Below are 23,895 nucleotides of genomic sequence, written 5' to 3' on the forward strand. Positions count from 1 at the left end.
CTAATTGGATCCTGTGGCCTCGACTCTTGTAGGTTAATGTATGCGCTTGTCTTGTTTGCATTATTCTTGTTGTACTTAACAGCAACATGGTGTGTACATACACTTCCAGTACTGTGTAACATTGTTATTGGGATGATATGATGAAATAATCAGAACCAGAGGAGTTTTTGACTCTTGTGCTATACATAGGGAACACAGTGTTGAAACATTCAGTAGTTTGTAAGTGTACCTTTTTATCAGAACACCTGAAGCCCCTTATCATGATGAGGTGGATCAAGTGGTGACGGAGGATCCTGGAGAGAGTTACTAAAGCTAAACCTGCAGGATGAATTCGGAACATCTGCCTTACGGAGGCCTATCTGCAACATCTTCAACTCCCAGATTTGTCTGTGTCCTGCAGGATGCTTGGGACATGAATTCTAAGTAGGCCAAAGCTTCAATTGAGGATGTGGCTGTTGTGGTGGGAACCTGAGTAATCTTAAGCGCAGACTCACCATGGACATCAAAGAACTAGTGGCCTGTGAGAGAAAATAAGTCTCCATACCAGTACGTGATGGTAGTCTGTGTTCGTCATTCAGAAATAAAAATCGAAACAGTAAGACGGGTTCAAGACGCTAGTTAGCCAGTTAGCACATTAACAACACAACACAATTTTGGAAGAACAAATTATATTTACCGTATGCAAGTGAATAATAACGTAAACAATTAAGAGCTGTTTCTGCTAAAGAGCTTGATGGCTAAAAATATACCAAGTTTGTCTTTCTATCTCAACCTCTTGACTTTTGCCGTTTGTTTACTTTCCCCTCTTCCATTTCTCTTCTCATGCATTGGCTTAAACTGAACTGCCAATCAGAGTGATTTCCCTCCCCGATTGAACATGCTAAATTGCCCACAAAACAGCCAATGATGGACGACTAGTGTCAATGGTGTGGAACACACCGCAAACACATGGGCGACAGGCGCTAACCGTCGGCTAACTGGCCCAAAGTCCCAAAGGCTTAAGGGAAGATGTTAGGCTGAAGAAATCCGATGGACTCCTGGATGGAAAGAAGGATTTCAGGAGGGCTGAATGACTGAAGCCTTCTGTACTGTGAGTGTGGAGAGGCCACGGGGAAGGACTTGGGAAGAGTGTTCTCAGCAGATATAGAGAAACCGCTACCCTTGAAAAGAGAAATGGTCAGGCAGTTGAAGGAGGAGTTCCTGAATCTGACTGTCACATCCTCTTCTGACTGAGGCTTACCCATTTCTCCAATGGAAGTCCCTGAAGTGGTCCCAAAGCTCTGCAGTATCAAGCACCATAGCTGGATGGCATTTTCCCTCATATACTGTTTATTAAAGGTACAAACTGCTATGCTTAATAATGTATATTGTAGTCCACTGAACAGGCTTAAGGCTGAAGTTTGTGGTGTCTTTATTTCCCAATTGCTTTGGCAAGATTTGCCAAACTGTAAATAGTTGAAAAGGTGGTGGAGTGCAATGCAGCTCCCATTATCCCAGCGGTTCCTGACTTTTAAAATAGGACTAGAGGGTGTGCTCCAATTATCAGTGCATCACACTGCTCAGCCTCCCTGGGAAAGCTTATACCAGGGTGCTGGAAAGGAGACTCCAGCTGATTTTTAAAACCTCCAAATTCCCTGCTGGCTGGAATGTGAGTGTGAATGTGTTTGTTTTTTTATTAGCTTTTTAAAAGACCTTCTTCTTGCTCAGTCCTCACTGCAACCATGCACAGGATAAGCTGGTGTATTGGATAGATGGATGGATGGATGGATGGAGCCATAGAGAGAGAATAATTAAAGGGAGACACCCAACTCTAGAGGACGATGGGAAAATAGCAATGAATTAAATTTGTAGTATTTGAAGTATACAATCTAAGTCGTCTCAGATCCTTTCTCCCTTCAGTTCAGACAGAATAAACAGCCACTCAAAGAAAGAATTCAAGAGAAGCAAGCAGGATCCCAAGTGGCCCATTTTGTTGTTATTATTTGTGGGTTGACAGACTCAGACAAGATAAAAATAGACTAAAAGCCCTGGTTGGAAGCCATCACATGATACACTGTTCATCTCCGAGACGAAGATAGATGCAGGTAAGGAGCTGCACACAAAAACAGATTTACACTTGAGATGATTACGTGACAGGATATAAAACGATAGTTTATAAGTAGGAATATTCAAAATTGATCTGAAGGCTGACAAAAGAAGAAGAGAAATCAGCCCGATAAAAAAACACAAAACAAGAAGAGGGAAGGCAACAACAGAATAGAATAAAGGGAGGAGCAAAAAAACCCAAATGCCTAGAAGAAAAATAAAATAGGGGAGACAAACATAAGGAAATACAGGAAGCTAGTCGAGGCCCTGCTTTGTTGAGACGTCAGCCATGGCAACCAGGCAGCAATGTTTGCTTGTAACTATGTGTGTCACACTGTCACATGCTGACATACGCACACACCTTGTGAGAACACACACAGACACAGGTGGACGGACAAACACACATGTGTAAAGACCTGTGCACACCCACACACAGACATGCAGAGATGGCATATATGAGGTGAGACAGACATTGACCCACACAGGCCCCGGTTATAATTACATTGCACATTGTTATGTGAGTTGTAATGATGTCAGTGGTGGCCTTTGAGTGTTGGACATGAGTGTGTGCTTTATGTCTGGTTTGTGTGTCAAGGACAAAATGCATTAGGGCTTCATTGTAAATCTGGTTTACAGCTATAGGAGAGCATCCAAGACATTCTTTTTTCTGTGTACTCACAAATTATATATATTTCTGATATTGAATTGTAGTTAAAGCTAAAACATTCTCTTACCAAACAATTTCTTTATCTACATTTCACATCTTGACCTAAGAGCATTTTAATTGGGAAGGAAATGAGAGTGTAGATTTTGTTTTGGAACTGAAAGCTTAAGGTTTCGTGTTGCTCCCTGCAAAGCATAAATTAAAGCCAAAAAAAGTAGAGCAGAGTGAGATCAGGGTGGCCCCCTGTGAGGAACCCTGAAGAAATGGAGCCCACAGGTTGATCGCAGGGTGGTGGTTGGCTGTGACATGCATCTGCAACCACAGGGACGGTGGTGGCAGCAAGCTGAGCAGCATCTTCTCATTTTTTGTATTTGACCTGACAGCAGTAATACGAAGGGATAATCATATCATAAATAATACTGGGAAGGCAGCTAATTTCGGCATTAATACCTACAGCTGGTATTTATATTCACTCTTTGTCTACTCTTGCGGTTACTTTTGCTCAGATCCATTAAATTTCCTTCACAAGCTTAATACACTATTTATACAGAAATGAGATAGAAATCAAAATGTTAATACTTTTTCTGGCTTTAAATGTACGCAACAATCAAGATGCCTGACATTTGAGCTTTGCTTCTCTTCTCTTCTCTTCTCTTCTCTTCTCTTCTCTTCTCTTCTCTTCTCTTCTCTTCTCTTCTCTTCTCTTCTCGCCTGCTCTTTGCTCACCGTCCAATCATGCCAAAGATCATGTTCACAGCTCTGTACCATCTAATCCCTTTCACAACAGTCTGCCTTGTTTGTCTTCTGCATGACTAAATCCTCTTCATCCTTGACTTTCACATGGCCAGCCAACATAGTCTCCTGAAATATGGCTTAATTAAAAAAATTGACAAGTAATCCAGATGCTTTAGGTTTTTTTTAACCAACTTTTCTGGTGTTCCTGAGCATTTTCAATATACTTTCTTTATTATTTTGCATGCTATATATTTGGACATACAGTATATTGTACATATACAGTATATTAAGAGATGTTCAGTCATATCCAAGCCTAAACAGATTTAGACATCAGGATTGTCCAGGTGGCCACAGGGGAAGTTGGCTGGTTGTGAGATACTCCTTCCACCTTAGTAGTCTTCATTTTTGTGTGGTTTTAGTTAGCCTCTGGAAATGTGAAGAGGTCCACACTAGTCATTACATTACTTACTTACTAATTTTTGGAGTATATATTATAGTATATTTTTGAGAACTAAATATATACGGTGTATATATATATATATATATATATATATATATATATATTGCAAACATAATATACATGCACATACAGTTAATGCCATTAAAATGCGCTCAGAACATAAGGAAATATTGTATATATTTAGTCAGCTGCACCAATAGGAAATTATTACTACTGCGATGACTCCTTGGGATTACTATAAGGTCACAGCCCATTGGTGGAGTCAGGGTTACAAATGTGGTTGCCATGGAAATGTCTCTCACCTCAGTGCTTTTGTCTCTCCCTCTCTCTTTCTCTCTCTCTCTCTCTCTCTCTCTCTCTCTCTCTCTCTCTTTCTCTCTCTCTCTCACACTCACACACACACTGAGGGGTATTTTAAGTCGGTATGTTTTTGTCTGTATACTGTACAGTTGTAGAATATTCAAGTCATTATTTCCTGTCATTGCCTGTCTTTGTTTTAGGATGAGATTTTGTGTGTGTGTGTGTGTGGTGTGTGTGAGCGTGCGCGTGTGCATATGAGTTAGCTGAACTGAATCACACTCCATCTGTCCATCTGCTTCTTCGGCAGTAAGGTGGAGGCACAGCTATATTACAGTAATTGGTTTTAATGTCAGTTTGTTAGTTATGTAACTATTTACTGCATGAGAAGAGATTAGGGTATAGACAAATCAAAAATTCAACATTTATCAGAGTTGGTCAGGGAATTCCCATTAAAACTGCACAAATCAATTTTTGGCCACTGGGGGGCAGAAATACTCCAAAACACACTCATAGAAACACAGAGCAACATTATCAGCCCACTGAGTTTTGCTTCTGGCTACCTGCTGAATATAAGTCCAACATCTCCTGGATCTTACAGAAATTTTACACAGGCTGGGTTGAAAGCATGTTAGCATTACAGAAGCTTCCTTTGTCGATGTCCTCACAGGATGCGTTCAGGCACAGGCTTTAATAATCTCTTAACAAATCTCTGTTGTTCTAGTTCTGCTAATTCTTCACAAAATAATCCACTAAGGGTGTACAGTAAGGTTTCCACAGGGTATAAATAAGAAATGTCTTACCTTTATGTGTTTAGTTTCTTGGTATTTTTTGATGCTGCTTCAGCTAGGGTTGTACGGTATAAACAGTATAGATGATAGTATGGTAGAACTGTAGGATGGCAGGAATTTGTGCTATGGTATGGATTTTGGCTCTACCGTGTAACCGGCAGAGCAACTCTGACGTAACCACACAATGTGTCCAGGCAAAACAAAAACGAATTCGGCCCACCAGGGAATATTTACCGGCAGTTATGTAGAAGCCTATGTGAAAAAGTAATTCTTGGCCGTTGTGGCCAATGTTGACTGCTGTCCTCTCTCGCATCGCAGCGCAACTGTTTCAGTTTGTCAAATACGGATGTGCTGGGAGACTTGCTCACATGCTTCCTGTAGCCGTGATAAGTATTTGCTTATAACTGTCACTGTGAAACATGTACATTAGTACAGTAATTGTACAGTAGCCTAATTCAGAAGCATTTATGTAGAGATTTACAGATAAATCAATACAATGTGATATACACTCACCGGCCACTTTATTAGGTGCACCTGTCCAACTGCTCGTTAACACAAATTTCTAATCAGCCAATCACATGGCAGCAACTCAATGCATTTAGTCATGTAGACATGGTCACCAGACCGGTTGATCTAGGTATTTCAGAAAGTGATGATCTACTGGGATTTTCACACACAACCATCTCTTGGGTTTACAGAGAATGGTCCCAAAAAGAGAAAAGATCCAGTGAGTGGCAGTTCTTTGGGCGCAAATGCTTTGTTGATGCCAGAGGTCAGAGGAGAATGGCCAGACTGGTTCGAGCTGATAGAAAGGCAACAGTAACTCAAATATCCACTGGTTCCAACAGAGGAATACTGGAGAGCATCTGTGAACACACAACATGACCTACTTTCTAGCAGATAGGTAACAGCAGCAAAAGACCACACTGACACTATATTAAGCACCAGGTGTGCCTAATAAAGTGGCCGGTGAGTGTAATATTGTTACCGTCTATGCATCAAATCATACCGTGATATAAATTAGACCATACCGTACAGCACTATCTTCAGCCATGATAGCAAAAATAATTCAATTTGCATAATGGACTTTCAACGTTTAAAAATCAAGGAGGTAACACTGCTCACCCTCAAACAAAAGCTTCGGTCCCAGCACTTGACTGACTCTTGAACACCGAATGATTATTGATGTTTTATTCAGAGGTAGAGAGATCCATCAGTCAGTTAATCTAACAAAAAGCATTTCCTGTTCTGTCCATAGAAATTCTTAGTACTAGCTTTTAAAGTAAACAATGGCCGACCACAGAGAGCCTTCAGTCAAGTGCTTTTGAACCCACTTGTTGCTAGGCAGCTTCACCTGCACTGAATGGACCACTAAAGTGGACACAGCACCCAAACTGATTTTGTATTCAGCTGTGGTTGTTTATGTTTGCTGAATGCCATTTGATACATGCAGTCTTAAGTGTCAAGCTGCACATCAGACAGCAGCGCTGGCTTTTTGAAACCCACAGCTCTCAATATGTGTTTTGTTTTCAAAAGCAGTGGATTGTGTGTCTCAATGCAGGCTAGAGTTGTTGCTGTAGTCCTTATCGGCTTGTTCTGTGTGCCACCACTCTGTAATCGGACCCTATGAAGGTACAATCGGCAGGCACAATGAGGCAGACATGGCTGTTGTGACACAGAGAGTGCTATGAATGAAGTGGTCGGGTAACCTGAGAGAGGATACCAACAAGAATGTAATTCTTTTGTTGTTGCCAAAGAGGGGGACTGCTTTACTTCTGGACTGTTATTTGAACAAAAAGACCACAACTGATTTTAAATGTAATTGCTGTGTGGTTGATCAAGGGTTCTGTAGGTGAGGGTGTGCCAGTATTTTCTGACGATTTAGATAAAATATAAAAAGTTCAACTTGAATAATTTGATTGGACAATCATTGCCAAAAACCAGATTGTTTAGCAGTTGCTGTTTTAGCGCATGCAAATATACTGTATACCTTTGTTACTTGGGGCTGGGGGATCAAAGTTCATCCATGAAATGTGACCTGTATGTGGTCCATCAGACCTGAACTCAGGCAGAGACTAGAAAAGAGGAACAGTGTCAATTTCAGCAGGACAGGGACAGACGGAGACGTGAAGCATTACTCTGGATGCTCGGAGGACAACCGGCATGGAATATATGCTGTGATCAACGTGGGATTGGAGGATTTAGTGTCTTCATAAAGGAAGCGCATTTCTATTTTTTCCATTCATTTTTTGAAGATTGTAATAATTTGTCTGGTCTCGGTTTTTAAATGCTGGTCTTTAGTTGCAAAAATTCCTAAATGACAGAATGAGGATTATTTTTAAACTGTCTGTACCTGAGAGGTGACTGGAGTTATTTCTCTGGCCAGTCTGGACTGAGCAAGTTATCAAGTAAAGGATGAGGAAATTGTCCTGATGAATTTCTACCAAGGTCCCAAGACCATCAGAGCGGGACGCCAGGATGCGACGCCTTTGTGTCCGCCACTTCTTAAGAAGATTGGTTCAATAACTCCAGTCTTAAACTATCATCATCTATGAATCAAATCATGTAAGTTATTGAGTTGAGACCTGCCGAGAACAAAAAGAAAACAAGAAACAAATTGGGTTTTGATGACAAGGGTAACCAAGGCGATGAGAAGGACACCATCTGGCCTGAGTTTTCCCATCAGCCCTTTCTGCTACCGTCGTCACTCCTGGGTTTGGTATGTGAAGAAGGGAAGAAAGTTACTGTTGCCCCTCAGTATGGTTGTGGTTTTGGTTGGGTGTGGATGTGGATGTAAAGGTTAATTTGAATGCCCTAGAAATAAAGTTTAGATATTACTAAATAGTTTGGTCAGTTACACATATGTTCATATACTTTTAAACTAGAGGACATTGTTCCCGAATCCCATCTTTGAATACGTTTACAATTAGGTTGATTTCAGGGAAAGAGCGTGGTCTCTTTTCAAGGTTCAAATCAAACACATGGTGACTAAACCTATATCAGGGTCTTAACCCAACCGTAACCAAGTGCCAAACATAACCATAAAAAAGTTTAATAATGTGATGTCACTATGACTGGATAGCATATTGTAAGTTGTGATATTTTGGCAGAACACAAATAAAATGTGTTTCCAATGAACATTTTACCAATTGATTAAAATTAGATTAAATAACCCTTTATTGTCCCAAAAGTGAGAAATATACAGAGTTGCAGCAGCAGACTGGATAGAAAACAACAATGTATACATATATCAAATGACAACAATAATAATATTCAACATCAACACTTTTGGGACTTATGTTAATAGAAAATTGAATCTTCAAATTAGATTTCCTGTTGAAATTAGTCATATATTTGTATTTGTATCTGTACGACATGGTTAAATGGTTTGAATGGTTATCGTGTGTGTGTGTGTGTGTGTGTGTGTGTGTGTGTGTGTGTGTGTGTGTGTGTGTGTGTGTGTGTGTGTGTGTGTGTGTGTGTGTGTGTGTGTGTGTGTGTGTGTGTGTGTGTGTGTGTGTGTGTGTGTGTGTGTGTGTGTGTGTGTGTGTGTGTGTTTGTGTTTGTGTGTGTGTGTGTGTGTGTGTGTGTGTGTGTGTGTGTGTGTGTGTGCGTGTGTGTGTGCGTGCGTGTTTGTTTTTGCATTTGTACATAATTGCACTCTGTCATTCTCATTAGACCCAGCCACTTTGTTTAGCCACATAGTTTACTATGCATAGATCACTACTGGAAACACTTTTTTTGCTACAGGAAAATCAAATATATATATATATATATATATTTGAATGAAGAATGCAGTATGTAGTGTTGTTCAAAAACATATGAAGCAGGTTAAAATAAAAACCTCCCATGCATGCTCTGAACAGCTGAAGTGTGTGCAGAGCTGGTAGTTCAGTGATTTGGTGAACATTATCTCATTCACTCTCCTCGATCTCTGCACCTGAAGTGAATCATTGTTTTGATCAACTTTTTGGTTTGCACTCCTACAGACCCCGAGCCTGTCAGTTGGAGACCAGATAAAAAAAAAGGTTTAAGTATGAAGGAAGCAAACAGCACCATGTACAAGGCAGGTTGTTCTCATTCCTGGTTCATATTATATTGTACGAAAAGTAATTTACTGCAATTATTGTGTATTCCACTATATTTATACTATACTATCATTTGTCCAACAGTTTCAGTAACTTTTTCAGATTACGATTTTTCCTACCCTTCCTGTCAAATGAAAACCGTGTTTCTCTTAACTTGGAAATTTTAAATGAGATTTTTTTCTGATAAACTGAAGAAGGTAGTGTCCCTGTTATGTGCTGAGGAAGTCTTACTTCATATGAGCTAAATAAACTCAGGACTAAATAAACAGGACATTAACTTGTTTTGGAGTACTTTTACTATGTGGTATTGCTGATCATTAGTTTGCTTTAGTTACACAGTCCAACTCAGTCAAAGGTACCTTTTTAAATGACACCAAAGCATCCACACCCACACACATATTCTGTGTATAACACATGTAGAAAGAAACAGCCTACAATTCGGACGTATTTACTGACCATCTACAACTATCTTAACATGAGTCCCATTGATTGCATGCAGAAGCACTCCAGAAGTACTGACCTTACGGTGAATACCACAAGCAAGTGATCTTATAGTCAAGCTATGAGATACTCTTGGTCCTTCTTTGTGAGCTCTTTCTTTTATTGCTGGTATATTTAGTAGTGGTGCTACGCTCTGCACTGCTTAAAATTCAGACATTTTTTCGGAATGTGCCCCCTGGTTATCACAGTGTGAGTGCTGCTAACGCCAAACGCGCTATGGTGTTGGCACTGAGAGGAGCACGGCTCTGCGATCAGGGGATTAGGTTAATCACAGGGGGACTGACTGCAGTGCCCTCTTTTCCAGAGAGTGGAATTAGATTTATACAGAGGTGGGGGTTGGGGTTGTGAAAGCTATGTTGTGTTGAGACCAGTAGGACAGACCCGTTGCCCTCAAATTCTCCCTCTATCTGAAAATCGAATGTTTCAGCTGGTGGATAAGAGGTTATTATTGCGTTTATTTGACCTCACCTCTTCCCTTTCTCTTCTTTCTCTCAGTATGAATGGAAGCTGACATGTCAAGTGCAACGATTGGATGAATGAAGTGTTCAGAGTGATGCTCATGCTAAAGTCAGACCTGTTTGTGATGCTCGCCTTTTCCATTGCAATTCAATAATCGCCTCACTTGTGATGTGGAAGTGAACATGAATGAAAATTCAGAAAAAAATAAGACTGTGCGGTGTAGTCTGAAGAGCAGTATGAGGGTTAACCTTGGCGATAACAGAAATACGCCTGCACTAATACATATCAGGGTCATTTTATCACTGGGATGATGTATCGCTGTCACCAACACTATGAAAGTGACATGTAGACCAGAGGGTTTTAACCTAAACAGGGTCCTCCTCTGATCCACTATACTGCCAAGTGACACTCCACATGAAGTCATGCTCATCTGTGGAGGACACTCTTTATTAAGTGGAAGGTTATAAATAAATGTTTAAACTGAGGGATGCCCTGACATTCTTGACTGGAGGCAGGAAGTAAAGCTAGCTTTCTAATCTGTTGCGTCTGTAGCTGTTTTGTCTCTCTCTGCAAATGGATGAGAAATGGTTTTATATGTGTTTCATCCATTGTCCTTCAAATATGTGTTTGTTAAGGGATAGTAGTAGTAGTAGTAGCACAATTCAACATTGATACAAACTCATTGTCCGCTGGTTATATATTCAGTGTTTCTTACTCACTAATTGATTTTTAATAGATTTCTACAAGTTGAACCCTTCTCATGAATGTGCCATAGCAGTGGACAGGACAAGGATATTGTGGCTCGACTGGAATGCGGGCCAAAGTTGAAAAGTCTTTATACAGAGTACAAGGATGAACCAAGTCAAAAGCAACATGCTTAATCAGTTCTGTGCAATACTTCTGCATGGTGGCCATGTTTTGTGATAGTCACTGAGGTCAAACATGAGTTGTGAAGATGAGGGTGTATCGATCAGACATTAACTGAGGAGTACCAATCTGATACCTGAAAAATAGTGATAAAAACTGTGCTATCGTGCACCATTGCTATGGCATGAAACAGTAAATTTAACAGCATTGGTGTAAAATTGGTATTTATTGTCAGGGTATTATCTGCACTCATACAGATCTAGCGGATCGGAAATCTTGGAATCACAAGTGGATCATTTGAAGATCACATTGAAGATCAGCAGGTTGCGATATTTTTTCTCTGTGGCATCATAGTTAGAAGCGTCATTAGCCCAGTCTTCTTTTTTTAATGAACTGGCCTTCTACATAATCGGTTTATAATGTTAGCATGGAATCTTGGAATTTTAAAATCGATTAGAGGATGAACATTTTCTTCCACAAATCAGTTTGTTGCCCAGTTCTTATAAAATCACTTAAAATCCTTCACACTATCAAGCTTCCCTTGCCAGCCTTCTGTTTTTTTAAACTTGTCTTTCTATCAGTCCGACCTTCTCAACTCTTTCTGCCTCTTTCTCAATTTATAGAAGTTCTATTTGAATAGCTTTCAGGGATCATGTCTGTTGTTTGATCCTGATTGAATGTGATCGTGTGTGTTTGTAACAGCTTTTGTGTCAAAGGTGATGTTGTGCCTGTCAGGTTCTGTCAAATACATCTGAGATTCTATTTGCAGTCTTTATTTCTGGTACACAGAGACAAAAGACACTTTTCTAAAGTTTGTCCTTTTTTTGGTTGCCTCATCTGCAGTGTGATATTGATTTAAATCACAGGGACAAGCCATAGGAGCCGTCTGCCAGCTGCAGTTTGACAGGCTACTCTTAAGCTGTCTGATCGATGTTTAATTATGGTCCTCTGCTTCTACAGGGTCTGCCAAATGCTGTTAAAGCTACAGATCTAAAAATGTGGTGTTCTGAATTTACAAGCTTTTTGCTAGTTTGCACTCACAGACATGCATTATCGCCTGTTTTACAAAAGGATAAATGATGATCATGCCAGAAATTGATCAAAAACAGGGTTCCAGTTCAATAAAAGGAGCTAAGTGCATCAACACTTAAGTTGAAATGCATTATCCAAGCTTTTATAAAGTGAAAATTCATGCTGTGTAATTTACACCCACCCACCTGTCATCCTCATTCACAAATATGGGTATAGGATGTCAGGCTCCTTACAGGCTCCTTATCACAGTAGGTTTGTGGCTGCTTTACAACCATTATCTCATCAACATGAAATAACATTTCAAGAAAGTATCTTCACATCCTGTGTAACGCCAGTTCTGAGCGCTTGGCTCATCTTGCATGCCACATCCTGTAAATGTAAATTTCATGCTTTAACTGGAGGCTTAATACAGTTACACACTGCCATCTTGTGGATGCAGGTCTGAAGAACGACTAAACTGAATAACTTTATTTTTTTGTGGAATTAACTGATGCCCTCTGGTGTCCACGGAGGGGTCCTGCCACATTTGACCGAAACAAGTGTTCATGCAGCCTATGGTTTTATCCATCACTCAATCTATCACACTGGTAGATGTGTTGAGCTGTGAGCACAAAAAGACTGAAAAGACCAGAATACAGACTGATCTTATTTGATATGGATGACAGTTTGTACAGGTACCCTGAATAGTGAATCGTTTCACTGGGTGGCAAATTTGGTTTCATCAACTGATGTTACAATAACACATACATATTTCCTTATGCACTATAATTAGTATTGAAGATAAACACAGTAATATTTGCCAAGGTTTTGTTTTTTATAATGCTGCAATGTCTTGGCATACAGTCAGTTCAACATCTGATTCATTTCAATGAAACCCAGCAGCACCGAGCCTTAAAAACACCATTAGTCTTTTTGACAGTGTATATAGTTATTCAGTATTTAGTCAACTGTTTCATTGTATAATAAACTGTGGATGCACAGTGGCAGTTACATTTCAACTGTAAATGTAAAGCAAAAAAAGTACATGAACTATACATGAGAACTTATGTTGACTAGAATTGTTAGGTCTATTTTATGATTTGACTGTGTGATGCTAATGACTAAATTAACACCACATAATTTGATTAAATAGAGATGGCTTTGTTTTCAAATTATTAAAATAATAATATAGATAGTTATCTTGAAACCACAAATAATCCTTGTCTCTAGATTTTTGCTATAATAGTGCAGATTGAAAAAAAATCTGAGTAACATATGCAATATTCTGTGCATTTCAGCAGCAGTGTCATTGTCTTTCAAGCACTGACATTTACAGCCATCAGCAATTGTAAGTCAGTGTTCCCACTGGTGTACGATAGATTGACAACCACTATGAGTGGAGAAGCTCTTTCTGTCTTTGATGGTTAACCCTCAAGAGCACATTAAGGAGGAATGCCATTGCCATTGTCGCGCAAAATATACACATAGCCCTGTGGCTACCACATCTTCTGCCTCTCCCATTTCTAATATCTCTGTGTATTGTGAAGCAGTGGAGCGAGCTGCAGCGTGGGAATGTAGTACTGATTCAGTTTTGGCTGCCGTGACCCTGCTCCTCCCTTTACTTTTTTGTTAAGTGTGTGTTTTATGTGTCATGTTTTCATTTCCAATAAATCAAAAGGAAGCATACTTGTCCTGTCATGACGATAGTTAATTGAAACTCCTTCAGTTGTCAGTCGGGAAGGTTTTCCTGGGGAATTTCATGACTACTGTTTGAGGAAGTTATGAGAAATAGGAGGCATTACTCATGAAAGCAATGTCACCTTGTCTTCCAAACATTTTTGAGTCATGTGTAGAAATATAAACACCAGACAACACAGTCGGGCATTAGTGATAACCCTTACTGTTTGTGTGTGTGTGTGTGTGTGTGTGTGTGTGTGTGTGTGTGTGTGTGTGTGTGTGTGTGTGTGTGTGTGTGTGTGTGTGTGTGTGTGTGTGTGTGTGTGTGTGTGTGTGTGTGTGTGTGTGTGTGTGTGTGTGTGTGTGTGTGTGTGTGTGTGTGTGTGTGTGTGTGCGTGTGCGTGTGCATTTATATTTCTAATCTGGCATACTACTGCACCTAATCAGCCTAATATTTCTTGTGTACACTTATGACTGTATGCTGAAAGATCTTGTGCTTCATTCATTTATTCATTCATCTTCAACCGCTTGTCCCTGTTGGGGTCGCGGGGGGCTGGAGCCGATCCCAGCTGACATCGGGCGTGAGGCTTCACAACTGCTAATTCTTCAGGTGTCTGCTGACTCCTCACTCCCCTTCACTGGCTTGGAGGGGCCGCAAGTGGTTCACAACTGCTTCACTAGCAAAAGGCATTTCTGCCAATCGACTCGGTTAAATACACTCCTTCCCTGATCTGTTGAAGGTCACATTTGGTACCACTGATTTAGAAGTAGTAGTTGCAGTTAAAACTGACACTATTCGGATATACTTAGTGTTTTAAAAATGTATTTAAGTACTTTACTTTTGATTGAGTTAACAGGCTGTCCTCCACAGACCAAAAGTAGATTGCATCAGTTAACTTTACCCCAAAAAAAGAATGCATTGGTTTTTTTATACATAACATGTAGAACAACATGTATGCAGCAATGGAACATCAAGTTGAAATTTGTAACTTTAACCAAACAAGGGCTGTCCTTTGATTAAATAAATAAGTCAACCAATACTCATGCATACGATTTTGATGACTTATCAGTTAGTTGATTTATTCAGGAGATCTGTGAAACTGAGAATCAAGTTAAAACACCACTTTGCTGTAAATCTTGGAAATAAGAAATTCAGCATGAAAAAAGCTTGAAGTACAAAACGACCAATTAGTCGTCTTATTGACTAAGAGGGAGTAGCCATAAACCAAGCATCTGCCACAGAAGCATATTAACATTAGAAAAAATGACTTTTTGTATCAAATCAATAATGTAGTGATTATATGTATTTTTAATAGGTGCCTAGTTCGCATCCTTTAGCTATAAACAGGATCCTTTTAGTATATTATTTGGGTTTTTAACCCACTAAAATTACTTTATTATATATTTATCTATTATATTTTACAAAAGTGAAATTTTTAATTTTAAACATAGTTGGTTATTCAATATATATTACCACACATAGACATATAAGACATCTTACAATTTGATGTACTTCTAAATACTGTATCTTTTTCCCTTTTCTTATATTTCTGCAGCACATTTATTGTTCTGTATGTGCTGCAGTCTGTCATAAGTCTGTCATTCACATCCCCTCATAATACGTGAGGGCTTGGATGTCAGTATTCTGTACTATATTGTACAGTACAGTGTCATCAAGCATTGTGGCCCCCTGCGAGAGCGCCAGATGCCACCTCTCCCCCCCACAGACGCACGCTGACAATTAAGGTGGACCTGGTTCCCAGAATAACAGGTCTCTGATCCAGCATCATTTTTTTACTTTACAACACTTTACTGCATGTCCCCCAATTTAGCATTCATACGCAACATATGGTTATGATAAACTGCAATGCACATTTGTAGTTATAAGCAGCTATGCTGACATCTCTAAGATATTTGTCATTTGACGTTTTTATATTATTACAACTGTTTGACTGTTGTCTGCTTATGCACCAGCTTCCACAACTGTATTGTAATGTGCTAGTAACAATTAATTTAATGCTTATAAACTCTTTATACATGCTATTTAAGGGGGACTTATAGTGTCTTGTATACAATTCTGTGCAGTCTGTATGAGCTTACAAGACACCATAAATTTATATAAGCTGCATATACATTTATTATATAATACTGTGAAATTAGAGTAAACCTCATAGTCCATCTTTCCTTCTTTTTCTAGCTTTTCAAGCAAAGTTTTGTTGCACTGTTTCATGGAAAATTAACTCTCTTAATTCATCATACTTTGTACAACACAGCATATACAGTGTACTTGGTTTATAGCTGTGTATGTGTGGCCAACGTGAGTCTGTATGTTTTCCGTACATAAAGTGTTCATTAAAGCTAACCAGGCTGTAAGTGATGGATGAATTATGACTCCATTCCATCGACTCCACTCCAGAACTTGGATGTCTCACTTTACTCTGCTGGGCCGCTCTGAAGGGAACAGAGCCCCATACACACACACACACACACACACACACACACACACACACACACACACACACACACACACACACACACACACCATGGGGAGGAAGTATAGCCTGTGACGAAGAGAAGAGAGTCCGCACAGAGAGAGTGGAGAGTGTGAACGAGGGCTTAAAGAGCTCTGTGATGTGACGTGTGGACTGCTGCTATTGCTGCTGCTGTGTGTGACGTGACATCAAGTGTCTAGAGAAGGTTTTTGGATACCAGTTTGCTTTTGCTTTTATTCGTGGCGATGAGGGTAAAGGCTGATGGCTAACCTGCTGAGAAACTTTTTAAACAGAGGATGTATAGGTAGCACTGTGAATGTATGACCGTGTAGCCAATACGTGATGTATTGCTGTTCATGTGAGGTGAATGTGTGTGTGTGAGATGGTGCTTGTTTTGTAGTGACTGATATAAACATTTGATGGTTTTTATTTGAAGTTGTGTGATAAAGTGTGCCAGAGGTGTGTATACCTGCTACTGTGCCCCACTAATGGTGCTAACACGTCAAATGTGTGTATGATAGTGTGGGAAATTAATAAGCTTGGTCTGTATGTGTCCGTGTGTGTTTGTACGTGTGAAATGCTGCATTTATGTTGTTAACTCTATGGGTGTGTTCTAGTCGATCTAGTTTGTGTGTTTGCAGTTACGTATGTGAGGGTATGTGCCCTGTAGTGTGTGCATGAGTGCGTGTGTGTGTCGGGGCAATGTACCGGCGTTCACCATGTGCCAGAGGAAGGGTTCATTTTGACTTCAGTGAGGAAGTCATCAGGAAACTCCACGCCGCCAACCATGGACATGCTCACAGGTTAGGACACATGGATAACCCACACAACCACACACACACACTTCATGCTGTCTCATTCTGAATTTATCTAGTGTCAGGTTTTTCCTATTGGTAAACATTTTCTTGCATTGAAAGCTGTCATATTTTAAGACATGCTTCTCTAAGTTGTTAAAGTCTTGTTTTGAGTCTGAACACCTCCCATTGTGTGTGTGTGTGTGTGTGTGTGTGTGTGTGTGTGTGTGTGTGTGTGTGTGTGTGTGTGTGACTTCCTATTTCCCATACATCAAGCAATCCTCTAGTGAGTTTCTCATCATCAAAGTAATCCTCAGCTAGAATGTGGTTGTATACAATGTCACAGGTTTTGTCGAGTAGTTTGCCATACAAATATGTTTGGAAGTGTTCAGATGAATTTGTTTATTATTGTTACTTTTTTGGCCTTAGTTTGAGGACGGTCTGGTCAGTGAGAAAAACCCAGACGACCCATCTAAAAAAATAAACAAATCATGACCAATCGTCTCAGTCCTTTAGCAACTCCTTTATAACTGACATTATTGCAAAGCGGAAATTATTGTCTGACCGCAACAGTTTATGTTTGGACACTGGTGTCTAACTCTTTCTACATAGTACACTAATTACTGGGAATGCCTACCATAGCCATAACATTGAATTAAACAGTGGTTTCTATGCTCGGGGTCAAGAAGTGAAAGGTGATTAACTAAGAAAGAAGTTTACTCAAATCTTTATTACGTTGACTTCATTGTTCAGTGTCATATTGTTTAAAGGGTCATCCAAACGTACAAAAATATATATTTTCCTACTGTACCCACCCCAGACGTATTGAAACACCATACAACAACTTACTGCATGGCTCAATGCATTTTGTAGGGGTAAATTCTAAAATTTGTTTTTTATGTTTTTTATAATTTGGGTGAACTGAGACGATGTTGCAATGTGGTGGTATTTTTGCAACACAGGGCTCCTGTAAAAATATTTTGGAAGTTCTCGTCCTCAAAGCAGCATACAACGCCATCATTAAAGGGCAGAGAAGGGAATGAGTGACACTAGATACTGACGTTGTCTCAGGGATTTAAATAATTTAGCAATGCAAAGAGCCTGGAAGAATAGTTTTATTTAAACATGATTAAGCTTAAAAGGATCAGGAAAGCAGAAGGAATGACAAATGCTACTTTAGGAAAAACTTCTGCATAGACATTGCCAGTATCAACAGTGGATGTTTTTCCCTGATGGCTTTTTATAGTTTATGCCATGATTTAAACCAACTACTGTCATCACAAAGGACATTTATGCTCAGGGATGAGACTTTACGTACCTCCAGCTGTTAGTATTGATCCTCATATAAGATACAAGCACTTTTTTTAATCTTTGAGTTGAGGAAGAAATAAACCAGTGTGAAAAACTAGGCTGGGTCTCTCCCCAGGAGGATTGTGGGTATTCTGGCTCAGCTGGCAATGCAACAGACTGCTGGCTTGGACTGTTACAAGGTTTAGGGCACATCATCACAATGACAGAGCAGAGCGAGGAAAACAACCTGAGAATACAGCAGTTTATTAGTATACACAATACTTAAAATTTACTGAGCAATTTTGGTGTTTTGGAGAAGTTGTTGTCCTGTGATTTGTCAATCACTAATACCTTTCTCAACATGCACAAATCCTTTTCCTTCATCAGTAAAATAAATAACAAATAGCCCTGATGGAATTGCGGGGACATTGAGCTCTGGAGACATCCACCTCTGGTAGGGTGGGTTCCAGCTCTGTGACTGAGGGTTTCCTGTGGAAAGTACTGGACTGTACTGAAGAAAGCAGAAGTACACAGATGGTGTACTGTATTGCGCTGCATGTTTGAATCGTTAGACAGGTACACAAGGCCCACGTGAGATAATTACTTCATGGTCGATTCCTCTGTGTGCACTGCAGATGCATCTGTTGTTGTTTGTGCATAGCCTCCAACATGTTTACACAAATGCAGCTGCCCTTTCATGGTATGTGGGTGTGCATGAATTAGCCTACAGTATATACTACGTGTGCCAGGAAGTGTTTCTTACATATCCAGCCAGCTAGGACAAGAGATGGCAGGGTTTGCACAGGTGCTTGAAATCCTTGAATTTTAAAGTTGTGTTGTTTAGGTTTGAAAAGTGCTTAAATTTTGGATAAAGTACTTAAAAATGCTTGAAATTGTATCCGTATTTATTTCACAACAAATAGCTATTTAATAGGATTTTTATTAGATTTCTCATCCTTCTGTTATTACAAAACACAATTTTAGTTGTTTATAGCATAATCTCTTTTAACGTGATAAAAAAGTGAAATAATAATTTTCAAAATGTATGTATTCATAGAAATATGTCTACCACAGCTGTAAGGTGCTGGAAAAGCCTGAAAAAATGGACCTTGGAAGTGCTTGAATTTGACCTTGGAAAAGGTGATGAACCCTGAAATGGAATTGAATTTAAAATGAATTTATTTTATCCTATGGCATAATAACAAACATCACAGCCTATTTTATCCACACTGAGGGTTTTCCTGGGTGCTGGGTCCCTTTTGTCATTTTTAGGCTTCACCTCAGACCGATCTGTCGATTCTCTTTATAAGGACTCTTTTAATGCTTTAAACCCAAACTGTTCATGTGTTGAAACATCATTTTGTACATCAGTACAAATAAACAATTTAGGATGTCGCTCAGCTATTCATGCTGCTATTTGAGTAGTGTTCATATCTGTTTGAAACTGCAAGGATTTTCAATTACACAAAACAGACCCCAAGGTGGACCTTCACCTCCATCTTGTATTTCATTACATGTAAAATAGCCGCCAGCGTTTAAAAAACAGATTTCTTCTTGTTTTGATGATCCATTTTCCTCTTGAACGCAGGACTATTGAAGAACAGTGTTTTGTGCTTGCTTGCCCATGGGCGGGGTGCTGCGCTGTGTTGTGGAGTTTGTGGTTCAGCAGTATTTTATATGCAGTGCACTTTACTTACACTGTTATGCGTTGTTATGGAGATGGATACAAAGAAAAATGTGGCGAAGACTCATCAAATTCCACCGCAGTTTACGTGGTCGGGGGGAGTTTTGATTTCTGAGTAAATGGCTATGGGTGAGTTTAGCCGCCGTTGGTGTGAAGTGGGTTTGATGGTAATAATGATCATTATTGCAATTAAGATAATGACAAGGATGATAAAGTGATAGAGACGGATGGCTGGAAGGTTCCCAGCTCTGGGGCTGACAGTGTTGGTGATGATGATTGCGGGCAGGATGGTAGGGGTTTTGATGATGGTAACTACAATGATGGAAGCAGCATTCAGATAATTTACTTAAATAAATCTAGCGTTACATTATATAAAAATATTCCATTGCATGTAAAAGTCCTTGCATTAAAACAAAGTACAGAAGTATAAGCAGCAGAACATACTTAAAGTATCGAAAGTTACGCGGTGACGGTATATTATTATTCATCACAGTATTAGATAGTTGCAGCTAATGCTGATGCATCAATGGGTAACGAGTGTTACTGTAGTAGTTTATATTTAGTATGTTGTATAATTAAGTTAGGTATTTTGGTCAAGTAATTCCCAACCTAGGGGTTAGGGTCACCCACCAAACAGTCACAAGTCAAATCTGTGGGGTTCCTAGATGATTATTGGGTTAAGAAAGAAGACAAAAGGTTTGGCACACAGATTTGTAATATTTTTTGTGAAATGTTGGATAAATGTACCTCTTTTGACCTGGATGAAGCAACCATCAAATGCAACCATCTGATGAGGATTAGGGGAACATAAACTTTGGTAGAACTGCTACTCATAGACATCTGTAAGATCAATGTAGAATAAAAAGTACAATATTTCCATATGAAATGCAGTAGAGAAGGATGAGTAGAAGAATAAAGTAGAGTAAAATGTAATCAATCAAGTAAAGTACCATAAAACTGTGAACTACAGTATTTGAGTTAAGTTACTTTCCACCTAAATAACTGTATTGAAAGTTCAAGATTTAATGGAGTTCCAGCTCACAGAGTTCAATGAGAGCAACAGAAAGAAGTCAGAGACTGTGACTACGAATAGCCCGAGTCTGTACAGACCCGGGAATGTAATGGAAAAGAGATGCCACACTGCAATTTGCCAGCTCAGAAATGTTTTTTTTTTTCAAGGAACATCCAGCTAGGGTTATATGACTATTTCCTGTTTTAACCCCTTTTCTCTTTGTCTTCCTCCTACTTAAAAAAATCAATTTCAGTTCCTTTCTTTCAATTGTCCATCACTCTCTCACCCTCTTCTGATGATCTCTCACTTCACCCACACACACATACACACACACGCACACACACACACACACACACACACACACACACACACACACACACACACACACACACACACACACACACACACACACACACACACACACACACACACACTCTCTAAGACACCCGCAGCCCCTGTTCCATCATCATCCCCGTCGTCATCACACCTGTGTGACGCCCAGTTCTGCTTTGTGTTTCCTGAAATCGTGTGACATCATGCGTTTTTTTATTTAGACTGTAAATGATTTCTAAATGAGAGCATCTGGTAGATGACTTTGTACCTAAATGTGTATGTATACTGACTTGGTGCCAGTCCTCTTGACGTTAGTGGCCTAATTTCTTTTAATACATGCTGTGTCTAGTTGGATTCCTGAGTTTTCTTTTTTGTGTTCACATACAGTATTGAAAAGGCCAGAGGGCACATTTGATTCTCAGTGTGGTTTTAACTAGATGTGAAGCCTGTTTTTATAGAGTAAAGGTTATTTTCAGTAGTGTTGTTTGCATGGCAAGGGATACATGTAGAGTTCTCATCTTAGTTAAGTTGTTGCAACTTAAGAATATATCTTGACCATTTGGGGAAGTGGGAAACAAAATGCAATATAGGCTGGAGCCAACAAAGTTTAACATAGAATTAGCATTGTTTAAGCTATATATATATAGATATATATATATATCTATATATATATAGATATATATATATAACTTGTGCAAGCACCCATATTTATTGGCAAAGGCGGAGGTCAGGTGACGTAGTATAAATAGAAAGACAATTTGTATAGGCTAGAGGTTGTGGTGGTGGATAAGTCAAACAAGCACAGGACTTTCATCTTGGAGACCGGTGTTCATGTTAGATGGGAAAGTTTAAGTTAACAAATGTGACTACGTTCGTATGTAACCAGGTACCGGAACTAACCATTATAGCCTTATTACCATAACAAAAAATAATTTTAACACAAACCATGATCTTTTCCTAAACCTAACCAAGTAGTTTCACAATGTTAACAACATGTTTGGAACTGCAACCATTTAACAGTCAAATGTTTAAAATTGTCATAGAGCCATAATGTTAAATAGAACGGCCATATATGTTATTTTGGGAGTCATTGGCAAACTACCCAGTTTGTCATTTAGGTATGAGGACATGTTGGTTACGATGAAGCCTCCTCAAAAAGGAAAAAACGCATCAGAGCTACAGAGATACCACAAGGGAACTGCAAAATATGTGATCGGTCCGCTTGGGTATCCGGTGTCTTCCCCTACAAGTTTCTGATGATAGTAGAGATTTCATTACATTCATTTAGCTGATGCTTTTATCCAAAGCGACTCAAAATAATTGCATTCAACCGTGAAGATACTACTCAAAAGTGACATGACTCATGCAAGTACACAAAACTGCTTCAAGTGCTACATTTTAGAATCAAGAGATGAAGAAAGGTTTCTTCTTCTTCGTCTCCTTCTTCGCCTTCTTCTCATCTTTTCACGGGCCAAGGTGCAGCTGCAACAGGCAAACTCACTCTGTGACAGAAGATGGGCCGGGTTTCTGCTGTCCTGATGTCAGCGGGGAGCTTGTCTCAACATTTTCAGGAGAGGAAACAGTCTCTTAACTGTTGGGATTTTATTACATTTTTTGTGTTTCATATGATTAACCATTAATTTGATGATAAAAAGGAATATTAGTTTCAGCCCTACTGTCTTTATAAATCAAAGAAAAAAGTCCAGTATATCAAACTACAAAGTATACTTGTGTTTTTTATTCTTCTTTACTTACTTTCCTTAATTTCCTTGTACAGGTAGAAGTGTAAAATGCACTCAAGGTTGTCTTGACAGGCATCCCTTTGAAAAAAAACCACAATGCACCTGACGTAGCATTGATCTATTCTTATTCTTTCTTTTTCAAATTTTTATGAAAATCTGGAGTTTAGCCAATTTTTCCTTATCACTCAAAGTAAAGATCGCTGTACTAAAAAAAAACTAAGTTAAAGCACATATTATCTGGTGATGATTATTTCATACTGATCAATCAATCAATTTGAATGGTATGGCAACTGAGTTGTAGTGCTGATGCAATACCTTTATAACCTGACCCTCGCCAGATCAGGTGGTTGAGCCAATCAGGACCGCCAGAAGGTTTTTTTTTTATAGATACGACGTAGCGGAGAAGCGACTGTTATGATTCAGATAACAATGGCGGCTCACATCGAGGAAGCAGGCGTCAACTTCGCTGCTGCTATTTAATCCGTGTTGTCCAATCTAGCAAATGTTTCTTCTTTAAAAGAACATCAGAGAACGGCTGTGAAGGCTTTTGTTGGTGGAAGCGATGTTTTCGCCCTTCTCCCGACCGGGTTTGGCTTTTCCCTCTTATGAAAGAAAAATGAAAATAACCACGTCATAGGTTGGTTTCAATGTGAGTGGTTGAAGTGGCACGTCAATAAAGATGACGGACAAGTGGTTTATCCAATCATATGCAAGGATTTTTGATAAGGCCCAGCCTCCTGAAATCACTTTCCTATGGAGCCATCTCAGATGGATGAGGGAAGCAAGGCGGAACGAAAATCATCTGGCGAGAGTCAGGTTAATAACTTTATATTGTATCAATTGAAATAACATCAGGAATTAAGCAGCTTTAAACATGCCCGTCGTGGCTAAAGATTGCCACGCGTGTTTGACA

At 39.4% G+C, this 23,895-nt stretch overlaps 1 protein-coding gene across 1 annotated transcript in view; it reads left to right on the forward strand.

Annotated features, from left to right (window-relative positions):
• Positions 1 to 16,264: 16,264 nt before the first annotated feature.
• Positions 16,265 to 23,895, forward strand: part of pde4ba (phosphodiesterase 4B, cAMP-specific a) — an 82,093-nt gene continuing 74,462 nt past the window's right edge. Inside the window, exon 1 of the mRNA XM_083940637.1 lies at positions 16,265 to 16,930. Within this exon, the coding sequence (XP_083796763.1) occupies positions 16,830 to 16,930 (101 nt within the window). The 5' untranslated portion in view covers positions 16,265 to 16,829. The remainder of the gene's footprint in view (positions 16,931 to 23,895) is intronic.

Source organism: Echiichthys vipera (assembly GCF_963691815.1).
Source record: "Echiichthys vipera genome assembly, chromosome: 3".
Lineage (NCBI taxonomy): Eukaryota > Metazoa > Chordata > Actinopteri > Perciformes > Trachinidae > Echiichthys > Echiichthys vipera.